Source organism: Haplochromis burtoni, unplaced genomic scaffold (assembly GCF_018398535.1).
Source record: "Haplochromis burtoni strain Fernald_Lab_line unplaced genomic scaffold, NCSU_Asbu1 Contig_10, whole genome shotgun sequence".
In the NCBI taxonomy this organism is placed as follows: domain Eukaryota; kingdom Metazoa; phylum Chordata; class Actinopteri; order Cichliformes; family Cichlidae; genus Haplochromis; species Haplochromis burtoni.
This window is the reverse complement of record NW_024582371.1, coordinates 4036775-4052489: the sequence shown is the minus strand read 5'-3', so window position 1 is coordinate 4052489 and position 15715 is coordinate 4036775. Positions and strand designations below refer to the sequence as shown.

The window sequence follows — 15715 nt, the reverse complement described above, 5'->3', positions numbered from 1 at the left end:
CACACACACACACACAAAAACTCGGTCATCCTATGAGTGTGTGGGAGCTGAAGTAGAAAAGCTTTCAGAAAGTTTAAGTACAACAAGGCCTGACTCTCTTTATGCGTTTAATGTGTTTAGATTCATGTTTTTTTCTGCTGTGTCAGATTTATTCTCCTCATCCTGCTTCCATATCCCGGATTAACATAATTGGGAAAATGCCTCACTCCTGACAACATTAAGAAAACAGTTTAATTCACTTAATGAATCTGTCCTAATCTGAAGTTTTCTGCTGCTTTTGCTCTCCATCTCTCCCCAGTGAGAGTCAAGCAGTACATTTTTCCAGTTTCTTTTATATTTAGCGTCATTCAAGGCTGGGTTTGAGTTATATAAATTTACATTATTTCCAGAGCCGTATTTATAGTCCACAATACAAATCTTTATTTTTTTCAGAGCTTGTTTTCTCTGAGCCAAAAGCTATAATTTGCTGCTGATGCGAGTAATTAAAACAGTATTAATGTTTGCGATGACGTCTCCTCTTAATCTGTCTCTCTGAAGTGTCTCTAATTTTCCAAATCAGCTTTGCTATTGTATGACACTGATTATCTCATGACTCAAAGGGTGAATGAATGGAGGGTTACACAGTGAGAGTGAGTCACTATCAAAGCTATATTTGTGCGAAGATGTGTGTTTGGGTTTGTGTGACTCTGCCTGCTCCGCCTGCCTGTGGATGCATGTGTGCAACTGTGTGTGAAGTAAGCCAGCAGTAGCAGGGTTATGAATCAGATCAAACACACACACACATACACACATAGTGACACCAGATCAAACATACGCATACACACACAATGACTGCCACTGGACTGAGCTGGAGGGTCCCAACCGGGTGTGACTTTGATCCTCACCACAACATCCGCTCCTCCACTCCAACACGGCTTTTCTGCTACTCTACTGTCTCATGTCCTCCTCATGACACTTACCCTGGACTCAAGTTACTACCTTCACATCTTCAAATAGAGCTCAGTGTGGTTTCAAATATCCCCCAGATGTAAAGTGAGACTCAGTTTAGGATCCGCATTTGGATTCTTCAGATGGACATCAGGGTCTCAGAGGGAGGGTTGTGGTTAGTGTCACTGTCTCAGTTGTCGTGAGAGTAATGAAAACCCATTATATACAGCACAGTTTGCTGAGTTGTGAACATGAATGATTGTTTGAGTGTGAGCCAGAAGTGAATATGTGGCGCATTCTATGTACTAATGTTTTCATACTTGATAGTTGATTAGAATGGCAATTCACTGGCGGTTGTTTAAGCTAAGTTTAAGCTGCATTTGTTTCACTCTTTTAAAAAAAAGTATAATTTTGGCATCGTTTTGAGTGTGGATACAAATTTTGGTGACCATGAAGTTACGTATGGGTGACATACACTGAACATGACATGACAAACAAATGCAAATGGATGCATTCACAGGGCGATGATAAATATGAAAATCAGTAGAACTGGGATTTATAATACATGTTCATGATCACTGTATGCACGACGATGTTTGTGTAAAGTTCCTTTGAGATTCGCCCACCAGTTAAGGAGGAGATTGGGTATATACAGGCATATTTACATACTTTAGGCTACAATCATTATACTAAGAAGATGTAAAAATCTTGGTTGTGGCTTCTCATCTACTTTCTCTCCTGCTTACTGAGATCCAGGTTCCAGACTGCAATAGCAGTCTAGACCTCCTTTTCCATAGGGACCTCCTCCAGCCCTTCTGGGAGACTTAAAAGTGTTCCCAAACCAACCAAGAAAGACTTTAGCTTTGAATAAGCTCACGAAATAACCTCAAAGGCTAAAGCCATGTACACGCTGAAGCTCCAGTTGCCTGGGTGACCCTCTAATATATTTCCTAGAAGGTCATATCTCAAGTAACTGTATTCTTCAGTGTCACTGGCTGTCCCTTAGGTCATTTACTGAAAGTTTAGCATGGGTGGACTCTACTCTCTTCTTGAAAAGTAAAACCAAGGACGACAGTCTCAGATGCCTATTTCAGAGTCACTGTCTTTAAACTTTCTGTAGTATTGCAGTAACCCTAACCCAGTGGGAGTAAACTGTCTGCACTTGTTGGTTGTCAGGTTGAGGTGGCTAGGCCATCCTTCATCTGTCTGTAAATTTGGGATAGCACAGAAGATGAAGATTTGCAATATCCCACTTTCACAGCGGTTGGTGGGACCCAATCCATCTCTAAGGGGCCTCCCAAACAAGATATCCAAGTCACTGACATATCAGGTTGAGTTGTTTTCCCCTTCCCCTGCAACAGGTAGCAACACAGCATCATTTAAAACACTGCAGCACTTGAAAGCGATGTCTGCCACGCCAAGTGAAAGTTCACTATATTTGACCAAAACAGAGTGAGGGCCAAAATCTTCCTATCTGTCTCTTGAGGAGCAGATTTGATACATCAAACATGTCAAACTATGTGTTTGTTAAATGCACATTTATGTTTTGACATGAACAAGTGTGTGGTCATAAATTCTCTGTGGCATTGTTTCTTGAAGTCACTATCGATATCTATAGAGACACGTGAGGTTCAGTGCAAAGAATCAAGATTTTACGATTCAGTTTAGTTTCAATTACTTTCAAGAAGTGGTTGTTCTTTTCAGTTTTGCTTTTGCTGCTTATAAACACACACACACACACACACACACACACACACACACACACACACACACGTATTTATATATGCATATATATATACATTAGCTTTTATTTCTTCTTTTAATTAGCTAAATTGAAAGATTTACATTTTCAGTTTGTTTTAGCTAACTATATTAATGGGGGGAAAAGGAAGACCCATTATTATTAAATAATGAGAAAGGGGTTGGATTAAATAAATCAAGGTTTTTTTATACTCATTTTTAATATACTATGTTATTTATTATTAATTTTATTTTTTTCATTATGTTTTGCCTTGTTTGTTTGCTTTAAAAATAAAGCCACAGTACCTTGGTGTGTGTGGTGTACATTTCCCAGCATCTACCAAAAGTAGGTCACTTATGTTACCACCTGACAGCTTCTATTGATTAAAGCTGATCAGGCCTGAAAATGTGGGGGTTAGGCTCAAACCCTTCAAGTTTAATTACAGTGAGGCCTTAAGGGGTTCAAATACCCAAACAACACATTATATCATGGCATCAGGCAGACAGCAAAAATGTTTGAAGTTTCAATTTCCTTCATTCATCATTACACATAAGTTTTTTTCTTACCACTTCTCTTCGCCCTCTAACAGACGAGACACAGGTGCCACTAACCTGTGGAGGAGTTTGAAGCTTTTGGTTTGGTAGGGAATAGCGTGTGTTACTAAGCGTGAGCATAGGGTGTGTATGCTATCACCTGTGTGTGTTGTAGGTGTAGCACCGTCTACTGCATAGGTGTCAAACTCTGGCCCGCGGGCCAAATTTGGCCCGCAGCCTAATTACATTTGGCCCGCGAAGCCATGACCAAATTACTATTAGAGCTGGCCTACTGGTATTATACAGCTAATATATATATCGTTTAGTATTAAGCTTTGCTTGTTCCATATTCAGTTTTTCAGCAAAACTTGTTTGAGTCCATAAGAAAAGATTCATTCTTATATCTGGAGGAAGATTTTTTTTTTCAATAAATATTAATGTTAGCCCGCGACTTTGTTCCAGTTTTGAATTTTGGCCCACTGTGTATTTGAGTTTGACACCCCTGGTCTACTGCAACCATCAGCTGAGTCAGAGTAGTTGCATGTCTCTCAGTGTTGTCCCTGCTAAGGCAGTCTGTAGCCCAATGTCCTTTCTGATAGCACTTGAAACACATGTCTGGGTCATATCGTCCCATCGCTTAATTGTTAAAGATAGCACGCATCAAGCAGGAGCTTTGTACATGGTTGCTGTCAGGGCTTCTGGCACAAAGGCTGTAGCTTGGCTAGACTGGTACATGGTTAGAGCTGCTATGCAGAGCTCTTTGTCCATTTTTTGAGGAGATTGTCAAGATGACATGATGTCTGACCTTACACGGCGCTGAAATGGCCTCCCTGTACGCCTTATTGTCATCATCATCCGAGTCATGATGTTGTCTGCTGATGTCTCATGTAGGATATTCACTAGAATTTTTTTTTCCTTAGTTAGGAGTCAAAGGTCGAGCAGGGGCTGTCCACAGATGCATATGAATTGGAATTGGAGGGTCTCACTGTTTGGTGGGATATCGGAAAAACCTCTGACATGAAGGTGGTTGTGCTTTCTCAGGCTTGTTGATGTGAAACCTTCAGTGGTGGGCTGTGGTCAGAGAATGGCTGGAAGGGTCAGATTTAACTGTTTCATTCGTATCCCCTTTACTGTTCTGCTGAGCCCTTTCCCTTAATTTTCCTTCTGTCCTTGGACTCTGTGTCAGATTTCTACACATTTAATGCCTTCAGGTACTTTTCAATTTCAATAAAATGTTTCATTTTTATTTTTTTCTTGGCTTTTGCCTCTTTTATTTGATCTTTATTTCTTCCAGCTCCATTAGCTGTCTCATGTTTTACCCAAACATGAATAACAGAGCCCCGTCTCCATGTTTTTCCTTCCCCACATTTGGAGACATGGCACCCATTTTTCATTGGGGTTTTCTTTACTGGACTTGTTGTTTAGAACTACGTAGGTTTATATGTCTGGTGTGCTAATCTCTACAATAGACACATTTGCCACCGTGAATCCAGATTATCTCTTACTCAAACCTGGCAAAAGTAGTCACAACAGCAGGAAACCTTTGGAGGACCCTGTTCTCAATTTACTTTCTCCCTGAGAAAATACTGTGTTCCCAGAACACAGCGTTTACTTGGCTCTGTAATAACTAATCTCTAAACCAGATGTGAACCTGGAGAAACAAGCAGTTTTCCTTTTTTTGGATTTTACTTTTTATTTGTTTCTATTTTTTTTTTTCAAAATGATAGCAATTTATTTCAGATGTCTCACCTTTAAAGACAATGTGGTCCATTTTTCCAGGATGATCAGTTACTATCTATCTCAGACCCTAGATCCAGATTCTTGCAAAAATCGAAAATAAATTACAGTGCACACAATGACCTTTGCAAAGAGGTCAAACAACAGCAAGGACAGAATGGCAGCAGCCTGCCTGTTTTTTTGACAGTTAGCTATCAACCATTATGGCAGACTAAATTCACAACACTGTATGCAAACGATAACTCACATTAACATGTGGCAATCTAAACTATTACACATTGACAGAATAAGACAGTACAATATTGCAGAGACATGCTAATCAAGACAATGCCGTAAAATCGAGAGCTTTGACAAACAGGGTGGATCTCATCTGTCCTCAGCCGCCGAACAGCTAATGAATAACTCAGATAGTTCTCTGCTTCCTCTATGGAAGTACGGCATGCCATTGGAATTCAGGAGATCCTCAAAATATTCCTTCCACTCCCACCACACACATTTTTGCCTAAAAGCTGCTTCACCCCTCTGAGTTTTTTGACAGTTGTACAGAATTTCTCTTGTTCCAAACCACACTGAAATCCCATCCCACTGGTTCTTGCCTTGGTAGCCACTAAAACCACATTCTGCTTAGCCCATTGGTACTTGTAAGTTCTCTCAAGAGTCCCACAGGTTTGACCAATTTTGATAAGGCTTCTTAAGGATGGTGGCCAACTTTACCTGTGTTGTCCATAATCTAGTTTTTCGAGTTATATTGGGGAATATGAAGCATCCAGACTCCCTTGGAATGTTGCTGAAGTTTTGCAGGAGGTGAAGGTTTGCCTTTGCCAGACACTCCCATCACACCCTCACTATAATATTAGTGACACCGCATTATATCTATCAACTGTGCATAAGCACTCACTATGTAATTAACGAGTGCTCCAGCAACACTTAAAGTCATATGTTTGCATTTTGGTTGCACGTCACCAGCTGCTAATATCTCCTCCTTTGTAGACTACTTTTACTTGAAAGCATCTTTTTGCCTCAAGTGGTGAAAATTGTGTCAGAATAAATTTCATACATATTTTGCGAAGTAGTGCGCTTCAATTTGTGGAGTAAACTCCCTTTATAGGTATTAAATCATCATCAAAAGCTGACACACTGCTCTTGCTCTCAGACATGCCTGGGCTCGTCTCATTGTTGTGTTCACTAGGGGATGTAAATGCTGCTTCTTGCAATTTGACATTTTTATATCAGGTAAAAAATATATATACCCCACCAAAGAAACCTAAGAAGTCCCAATGCTCTACACTGGTTGTTGATCAGAACCAAAGTGAAGTCTTAATCTCGTTCACTTGAGAGAACCCCAGCCAACAGGCACTCTACCAGGACTACAGCTATACACAGCCCTATCACATACGGCTATCATAAAGTGAATTGAATATATTTACATTCATATGATGAAAAAGATATTAATCCTCCTTGTGAAATTCACGATCATTCCCAACCTTTTCACCCAAACCCAAGGCTGCTTTATGTGTGTGATCTAATATACAGATTATAAAAGGTTTTTAGATGATGATGAAATGTAGAGAGTGATTCTGTTAGAGTTAAGTGCCTCATGAGGGGAGGGAAGCTAATAAGCTAAATTTTAACATGTCAAACTTAATAAAACGTGAGGCTCATCACCCAAAGGAGCACAATGAATTTACCGTAATAAGAGAACAGCAGCTAGCAAGGCAGCTGAGCCTAGAGCAGTCCCCGAACAGGCAAAACTAGTTATAGGGCGATGATTTTTTAAGCTACAGCAATTACAAAGGAAATGAAAAAAATTCATAAAAGCAGCTGAATATCCACTTGGCAGGAAGCTTGAGATTTTACGGATCACCAGATGACATCATTTTAATGTGTGTTTCTGATGTTACATAATTTTAGAGGAATACAGACATTTGCAAACAGTGTTCTTTAAACGGAGACAACATTTTTGTGCACTATTATTGAAGTTACCCATCAGCCAAATGCCACACGTCATGCAGAGCCATCAGATTGCACAACACTCACTGCAAGGATCATCGAATTAGCAGAAATCACTCTCCTTAGTCAAAGTAGTGCAGTGTCAGTCAAGGATACATTTCTTTGCAGCTTTCACCATTAAGCGTATCGGTGTGATTCAAGCGGGAAAGATTTTACGTGAAAGCAACGACTGCCAAAGCAGCGTGGTTTGAAGTCATTAGACTTCAGAGGTTACGACTACAAAGTTTTAAAAATGACACTTGTGAGCATTTGTGAGTTTTATGGAAATTGACAAAACTGAGTTATGTGCTGATGCTCTTCCTGTTTTCTTTCATGGGAGTTAAACAAAATGATCCCTGTGTAAATGAAAATCGCTGCTTCCGTTTCTAATAGCAAGTGTTATAGTTGAAGCTTTTCTCACAACAGGGAGACAAACAGTAACACACCTCATTTTTTCATGAAGACCAATAAAGGAAATTTCAAATAAGAGAGACTTAATTGAGGAGCAAAGCTAGCAGAGTCCAGGTTGCCTACATGCAAACATGGTTTTCAGTTGTGTCTTTGAATGACTCTGCTTTGATGACTCTGTATCTGAACTTTTGCTTCATCCGGACAAAGCATTTGGACAAGCCTCCCTTTAATCCCCTTGGCTTGGACTTGGGTGTCCATGATTTAGAGGAGATAAAGACGGTGCTTTTCACTGTTCATTCTATTATAGTGTCTATTTACATCACTTTCTCAAAGCTTTTCTCCAGTTCTTATATGATCACACTCATTTTCCTCTCTCTGACCCTCCACCCCCACTATGCGGGCTCTGGTTGATCTAAGCATGTCTCCCAGTCCTACATGTCATCGTTTTTTCTTTGACACGGCTCTCCTCTCACATCTGCTTGGTATTCTAGAGTGGGAAGGCATGCACCATCGCAGATCCATCAGATCCAATCAGAATGCTGCACCATAGCTCGAAAAAATAGAGGGATGGGAAGAGAGAGCCGAGAAAAGAGAAAGAGAAAAAGAGAAAAGGGGAGGCAGGTCAGTGACTTGTCAACATCCTTCTGGGACTAAAGCATCAGACTGGCAGGGTGAAGGAGAGAGGCAGACAGAGGAAGGAACCGAAGAGAGCAAGAATAAGAGCACCTTTTAATTTCTAAGGGGCAACTTTTGCTAATATCCTTTCAAATCAGCCTCTCTGAGGAATACTAGGAGCATACAAATTCATATTCTCCATTTCTGATAGAAAAGTCAATAAGTACTACGCATACTTGTTTCCACCAAGCATATTTCTTTAGATTTGATGCATTTAGACTCCCTGTACTCTACTATAGAGACATTACTGATACAGATGTAGCCAATAAATGGATTTTTTAAAGACTGCACTGAATATGAAAAAGAAATAATGACAAATGTAGTGCATGTGTTATTTTACTTTTTTCTCACACAGCATGAAGTCTAATCAATTGTATTCATACAGCGCAGTGGCAAAAAAACACACTGTACATCGCATCAACTAAATTCATCATTCGTGTGTATTTGTCCACTAAATCACAAGAAAATGATCTAATGTCCTAGAAAAACTCAAGCAAAAACAGAAATGCTTTGAATTTCTCCAAATACATAAATAAACACACCAAGCAAATAAACAGACAAAGCTTATTTAAATTTTTAGGTTATGACTGAGGGATCTCAAGGTCCCTCTACAACAGCGGTCCCCAACCTTTTTTGCGCCACGGACCGGTTTATGCCCGACATTATTTTCACGGACCGGCCTTTAACTTGTCGCGGATAAATACAACAAAATAAAACTAGTACCGGTATCGAAAAAAAGAAGATTTATTCATAACACACGTGAAAAGACCCAGGAAAACCGAGTTAACGATAAAAACGATAACAAAATAACGCTGAAAACCGATAAAAACCCTGAAAACCATACATTTCACACCTGAGCCTCAACTCTCGCGGCCCGGTACCAAACGACTCACAGACCGGTACCAGTCCAAGGCCCGGGGGTTGGGGACCGCTGCTCTAAAGGTCCAGTATCTTATATTGGATTTAAAACCAAACTAGCACAATTTTTTAAAGGTAGCACGGCACATTCATTGAAGAGCCAGCCTAATTATTTAAGTCATGTACTCATTCCATCGATCTAATGACATCTTGATCGACCTTTGTAACCTTTCATATTTACCATATTAGGGACTCAGGTATATATCAGATTATAAAATCATCAAATCCTATATCAGTTGGACTGTAATGTGTCTTGAGTCTTGAGTTTTACAATGGAACAAACACACTGCTTGTCCAGGAGTTTCACTAAAAACCTTGGAACTCGCTACAATACACTTCATATAAACTGTTCATATTAAAAACCCTTATATTGGATTAAAAGCCTTCTTTTCTCAATAAGCCTTTATTGTGTAACAGTTGTTGGCATACTTTGCATTTAAATTTGGCAATGTGTTGCAGGGGACATGCATTTGAGGTCTGCTTTTTAAGAGATCATGTTGACCACGCCCCCAGACATTATCAGAGCTTAATAGACTGCCTGTTTTTATTTGAGGTGTTGGTATCATTGTAAGGCTTCTGACTCCACCTGCTTCAGCTAATCTCTATGCAGTACAGTACACACGCAGCTATTTATTCCTCATTCATCTGTAACGCATGTTTTTTTTCTATCATCAGCTCACTTTCCTGTCTTCAGCTTGTTCGTCATATTTTCCTTCTCCTGTCAGAGCGGAGAGAAAAGCCGACAGGCACATGCTGATCGTATCAATGTTTTCCCTTCATTTATCACCCTCTTTCTTTTGCTCTCTTCCTCTCAAAAGCCTCACAATCCTCTCTGTGTGTTCTCTTTCCTCTACAGCAGTGCGTTGCCTTGGTAATTACCAGTTGTCTTAAACAGACAGATGGAATAACAGAGAGTGACGGGCAATTTTCCCAGTGCCTGTTTTCCCCATGTATGTGTACGCAACCCCCTTTTTGTGTGTGTGTGTGTTTTGTGAGTATTCTTCTTTACTTGCTGCCACCTCTTCTTCCTCACCCCTGTTCACATGCACATTCCCAGTGAGCATGGCTGATGTGTGTTGTGTGAGTGTGTGCACAAGGGACGTGGGGAATTACCTGACAGGATCTGTTAGCGGAGGATGGGAGTGGGACAGTCTCATCTCCTGCTCTTGTGTTGGCCATTTGAGATGCCAGGTGTCACTCTGGACATCTGCGGGGGCCCCAGGAGGGATCACCGCTCTCCCCTTCTCTTCTCCTTCGATTCTTTCTTTAAATTATCAGGGAGGTGAGGGATGGAGGCACATATTGGATGAGGAGAAGCTGGGTGTCATGTTAGCGACTGATAAGTATTACTATGATATAATGAGTCATGTTTCTTTTTCAGGCCGGTATGATCAAGACAGAGAGAGAGGAGTTTTTTATCGAGCCAGTCGAGAGGGGCGATGGAGTGATAGAAGAGGAGGAGGAGGGGGGAGGAGGAAGGACACACATCGTCTATCGCTCTTCAGCCGTTAAGAAAGTGCCCATCAGCAGCGCAGCGAACGACTACCACTCCAGAGGTTAGTCTCTAGTTCTCATCGCACTGTCCTCTACTTTTGAAGCTCTTTAGGCACGATTCAGCTCTACACACTCTCCTCTCTTTTTATATCGGAGCTAGCCACACGTGGAAGTTATTCAGTAACACTGACTTCCAACTTAAGTGCAGGTCATTCACACTAAATTTTAAACCTGGATAAGTCGTGCAAGTGTTAGTTGTGCCATGGTTATGTTCTCAACAATACATGCTGAAGCACAACCCAAGCTGTTCTCCCATTAAATAAACTCTTCCCTAACGCTCACCTTGTTATATAATCATATCAACCTATTGTGTACAAAGACAGTGAGTCACAGTGCGAGCGTGCCTCACTGTCAAAAAGATTACACCTACACACCCTCAAACACATCTTGTCACTGCACTAATTTTCCAGTGAGGAAGGAGTAACATATGGAGACACACATGTGTGACTGGTGAGGTACCACCCTCTGTGTTCCTGTACAGAATTATGCACTGCCTTGGCTCCCTTAATAATTGACAGCTGCGTCTTAAGTCTTTTGTTTCTCATCGCGATTGCCTCCATTTTCCACTCTACAGATGAAATCAATAAACTGAAACAACAGGTATGGATGTCATTTTGGCGAGCAAAATATAAAAGTTTCCCATGTTGTGTCAGCTCACGAATTAGAGGAAGGGAAGATGAGTATATAGTCAAATACTCAATATTCTGAATATTATGATATAAATGTAAATTTATTGCCAGACAATGCAGCAACTAAAAGAAGAAGTTAGTCTGAAATTGTTTGAACTCCATCAATCGGTGGAGTTGAACACTGCACAGCTGCGGTGCTTTGGCTGTCCGGAGGCTCAATGTGCAACACAATAACCCTGTGATTACATGAGAAACATAATTTACGCATAGCTGTACATAAATGCTATAAACATGTTTATTCTGGTAATACTAGTCTGTGTACCTTGGCAGTGTGTTGCTCTTTGATCATGGTCATTTGACCACTCAGAAGAATGCTATTAATATGTTGTTTGACAGTGACCTTCAACCATATTAAATTTTCAAACACATTTAGATGCAAAAAGGTTTCTTTTTAAAGGTTGATGAGTGGTCAACCTTATTTAGCAATAGAATAATGCAAAAAAGATGATGGTTCATGTGGGGGTTGGGTTTAAAAAACCTTTACTGATGCAACCTTCCCACTGATCCCAGCTTGGTAAACTAGCTTGTGTTAACTCATATTTACATAGATCGTTGTGGAAACTTCACTCTTTCCACTGCCGTGTCGTGCTCTGTTGTTGTTGACCTTGAATCTAGCTTGACATTTTTCCAATCTCACTGAGTTTGCTCTCAACCACAGATACAATACTATTCAAAAGAGCTGAAGGTTTTAGATACATGAGTTTTTGAAAGGTCTACATCATCAAGCCATAATCCTAACCTCCTTATATGCTAACATAAACTAAACAAATAGAAACAAATATAGAAATTGATTCAGATTATTTATTTCTTTATTTTAATTGTAAAAAGGTTCAATAAACACGCCTGTTTCTAGTTAGTCATTCATATACTGACTAAAGCAAATGTAAAGCACGCATTATTGTCAGAATCTGCTGGGAAAGCTTCTTTCTTTAACGTCGTGTGAGAAATACTGTTTGTTATTTAGCAGATCTAAATCAAAGAAACTGCAAAAAGTCTGCAAAAAAGAACTGGACTAATTAGTCTGTTACATGTTACAAAAACCTACTAGTATTAAATTTGTTTGTTTTTGTTTTGTTTGGAGGTATGTGAGTATTTTTTTCACAAGGCCTTCTTGTTTTGTGCTATTACTAAAAGAATTAATCAAACAAAAATCGAAAAATTACCAGAAAATAGAGCGCCGCTATTGCTCTGCACGCCTCAGGCCCGCGTCAGTAGACGGGACCCTCCAGTTGCTCTCATTGATCTGATGTCTACAAGTTAATAAACTGACCAGTTCAAGAGTCAGTATCTCCCACGATCGCAAAAGTGAAAATAATTTCAAGGAAATTAAGCTGCCGCGCAGTTCAGGTGTGAGCTGAAGGACTTTATACTGAGTGCATTGCAATAGATGAGATCTGTGTCTTCCTATTCTGAGCAGTTGACTCAAGAATGTCTAATAATATACAGAGAGAGAGAGAGAGAGAGTTTCCATAGGAACACCCAGTGAGGACAGACTGCATTAGAGTAACACAGATCTGCTCCCACTGTTACTGATACCTGGCAGTACATCCACATACATACATGCATATGGGTTTACAAAAACGAAAGAAAGAAAGAAAAACTTTATGGAATCACACACATATACAACCACACACAGCTTACACAACTCCCTTGATCATACGTTTACACTTAGCCTTACACATAGGCACGCACAACATGTCTCACTGCTCCTTCTTGCTTTTGAATCTTTCTTTCTAATGAAGAGTGGGGTGCAGATCAATAGCGTAGGATAGAACAGGCTACTGTGCGAGCCCGTTTGTGTGTGTGTGCGCGTTTGTGTCTGTGTGCGTGTGTGGCGTGGGCATGAGTTCTGTGGTCGTCTGGCTTTGAGTGCTGGGATTTTCAAGGCTAAGCGGACAGACAGACTGACAGACAGACAGACAGACGAGCAGGCATGTGCTGCTCCCAGTAGCATTTGATGTGGATCGCTCTCTTTGTTTCTCTCTCTTTTTTCCTTTTTATCATTTTTGTCCTAGCTATTCTAGACCACAACATTATGTAAACACAAGGTTTACCTTCCAGTTGTTGCATCATATCGCTCAGCGCTATACAAGAAATGCAGTGTAGATCTTACACACAGATTCTTCTTCTCTCCACCTTCCTCAGGTTAAAAAGAAATCAATTCTTTCTTCTTCTTCTTCTTTTTACTTTCCTCTTGTATCCCCCTCATATTCTCTTTCCCAGACAATCACTCCCAACCTGTAGATCAATTGGGGACATTAGCAAATTAATTAATAATAGATCAATCATTTCTGAAGATCTCCTATGCCAGGCTTGTGTAATTCACAGCCAGATATTGAATGCTGGACTCATTTCCTGGCTAAAGACAGAGGGAAGGAAGTTATATTTAGCAAGGTAATAGTGGAGCTCAAGAAAGAGAGAGGGAGATGAAGAAGGAGTGAGATTGATCACTTTCTTACACCATAAGCTGAGGAAGGTGTAAATCAATGTCCAAAGTGGAGAGAGCGAGCTTTATTATTAATGTGACACATTTGTCAATTAATTGCTGGGGCAATAAAAAAGCAAAGGATTGCCGTATTTGTCTTCTTCTTTTTTTTTTTACTGCTGGGCGGGCAGAGCCCCATCTTTTAATAAGGCATTTCTTCCTCCCCAGTAATTTCATTTTATCTCATTTTATCTGGTTTTTGGTCAGTGCCCTTCTGTTCAGCTAATTTTCCTTAATCGTCTGCTCTCTTATACAGAGTTTGACTTTGCTTTGCTTACTTTATGCCCCAGACAAATTCCAGAGGCCAGCCTATAAGGCTGTAGTTGAATGTTTAGTCTTTGGAGGCAGGACTGTCTGTGCATGTGTTCCTCCAGCTGCATGCATGCAAGCATGTGTTTTAGTGCTACTGCAGTGTTTGTCCAGGGCGCTGAGACATGCCCAAACAGATGGACTACTGGAGGGCTTTTTCCCCATAACGCTCTTCACAAACTCTTTTACGTGTGCCTGAATCTCACATAAATATTCTTTATTAATGCTACTGTATCCTGCATTATTACTTAATTACATCGGATCTATTGCTTTAGATGATGCATTGCTCTAACATTCTGTTTGCGTGGTATCATTTGGTTTTATTTTGTACTTATATACATAATATAAATGTAATTCATTGCAGCTCTTGTGTTTTCCCTGACATTTCGTTCCCAAGGTTGATATTTTGTTCTCAAGGCAGAAAGGCTCCCTGCAACCTTGGGGGGAAATGCCTGCAATTAGCTGGTGGGCTGACACTGGGCGAAGGGCTGTGGCAGCTACACGGGGCTTTATACATGCATACAAAGCCTACATTTGTTTTACCCTGCAGGCGGTGATATTCTCTGTGTTCTCGCATGTTTTGTGCTGTACCCTAATCCGCTTTAGCGTTCAGGGCTGATGTGAGCTGTTGTTAGATTGGTGCTGTTGTGTTGTTCGTGTGCGCCACGTTGCACAGCGCCGATACGATGACGTGTCAGTCTTGCCCTGAGCTAAGAGGAAGTTGGAGAGGGTCAGACAGAGGCCAGTAGTGCTAGTCACTGTAGCTTAATGTCTGCCTCCCACATCCAGAAAATGAAGGAGGCTCCCTCGGGTCCCGCTCTCTCTCTGTATATCTTTCTTTGCCTAACTCTCTCACTTTACTCCTTTTTTATTTCCTTAAACTGCATCCCCTCCACCACTGTTGCCCCCACCTCTCCGTCTGCCGGTGTGACACATGGATAGTCATATGGTGCAAGGGTTTTAAGAGGCGACTCATGACTAAGCACTTAGAGATGTGAGCACACGCAACTCATAAATGGCCTGAACTCATCTTCAGCGTGTAACCGGGGCCCCAGCAGACACTTTGCATTATGGCGTGCCTCTTGATGGAAATCCCAAATAGCTACGTGAAATGCTGGGAAGGTCACATTCTCTCTTGCTTGAGTCATTTTTAACCCCTTTGTTTCAGACCACAAGCTTTAAATGCATGAAGAGAAAAAAAAAAAACGACTTCCACACAACCAAAGTCCCATTTTTTAACTTTTCCCCATGTGCTTGGATAAGTCCATACCAACCCTCTGGCTCCAAGCTATTACTCAGTTCATTAAGGCATTGTCTTTTCAACATGTTGTCATGATTTATGTCTTATTTTATTTAATAAAAACAAGCCCCTAGAAACAGAAGCCGTTCCTGTGAAACATGTGTTTAAGCTAAATCCTTAAAAACTCATTGTGTAACCACAGGGCTGACGGTGTCTGAAACACCAAATATTTGAACACTTAACACTGTTGATAATTTGCTAAGACCACAACTTTCTCACAGTGTGTAATCCAAACCATGGAGAAATTTATGACTAATCTCATGTTGTGGGATGATCTCCGGTGTTATCTGGTGAGATTTGCTCCATTTCAGTTCTTCCTGCTGTATGATGATTTTTTATCTCTGTTCATTGATGACCCTAAACTTTTATTGAGGAAAAATGTAACCCTAGTTTTACATCGTTCTTATATTGTGTTTATATTAGCCTAAGCATAGAATTGTAGCTAGC

The 15715-nt window shown here is 40.5% G+C and overlaps 1 protein-coding gene across 1 annotated transcript in view; it reads left to right on the top strand.

The window, feature by feature from the left end:
* Positions 1-15715, top strand: part of LOC102302711 (A disintegrin and metalloproteinase with thrombospondin motifs 2) — a 140371-nt gene that overhangs the window by 47614 nt on the left and 77042 nt on the right. Inside the window, exon 3 of the mRNA XM_014333279.2 lies at positions 10313-10487. Coding sequence (XP_014188765.1) covers positions 10313-10487 — 175 coding nt within the window. The remainder of the gene's footprint in view (positions 1-10312; positions 10488-15715) is intronic.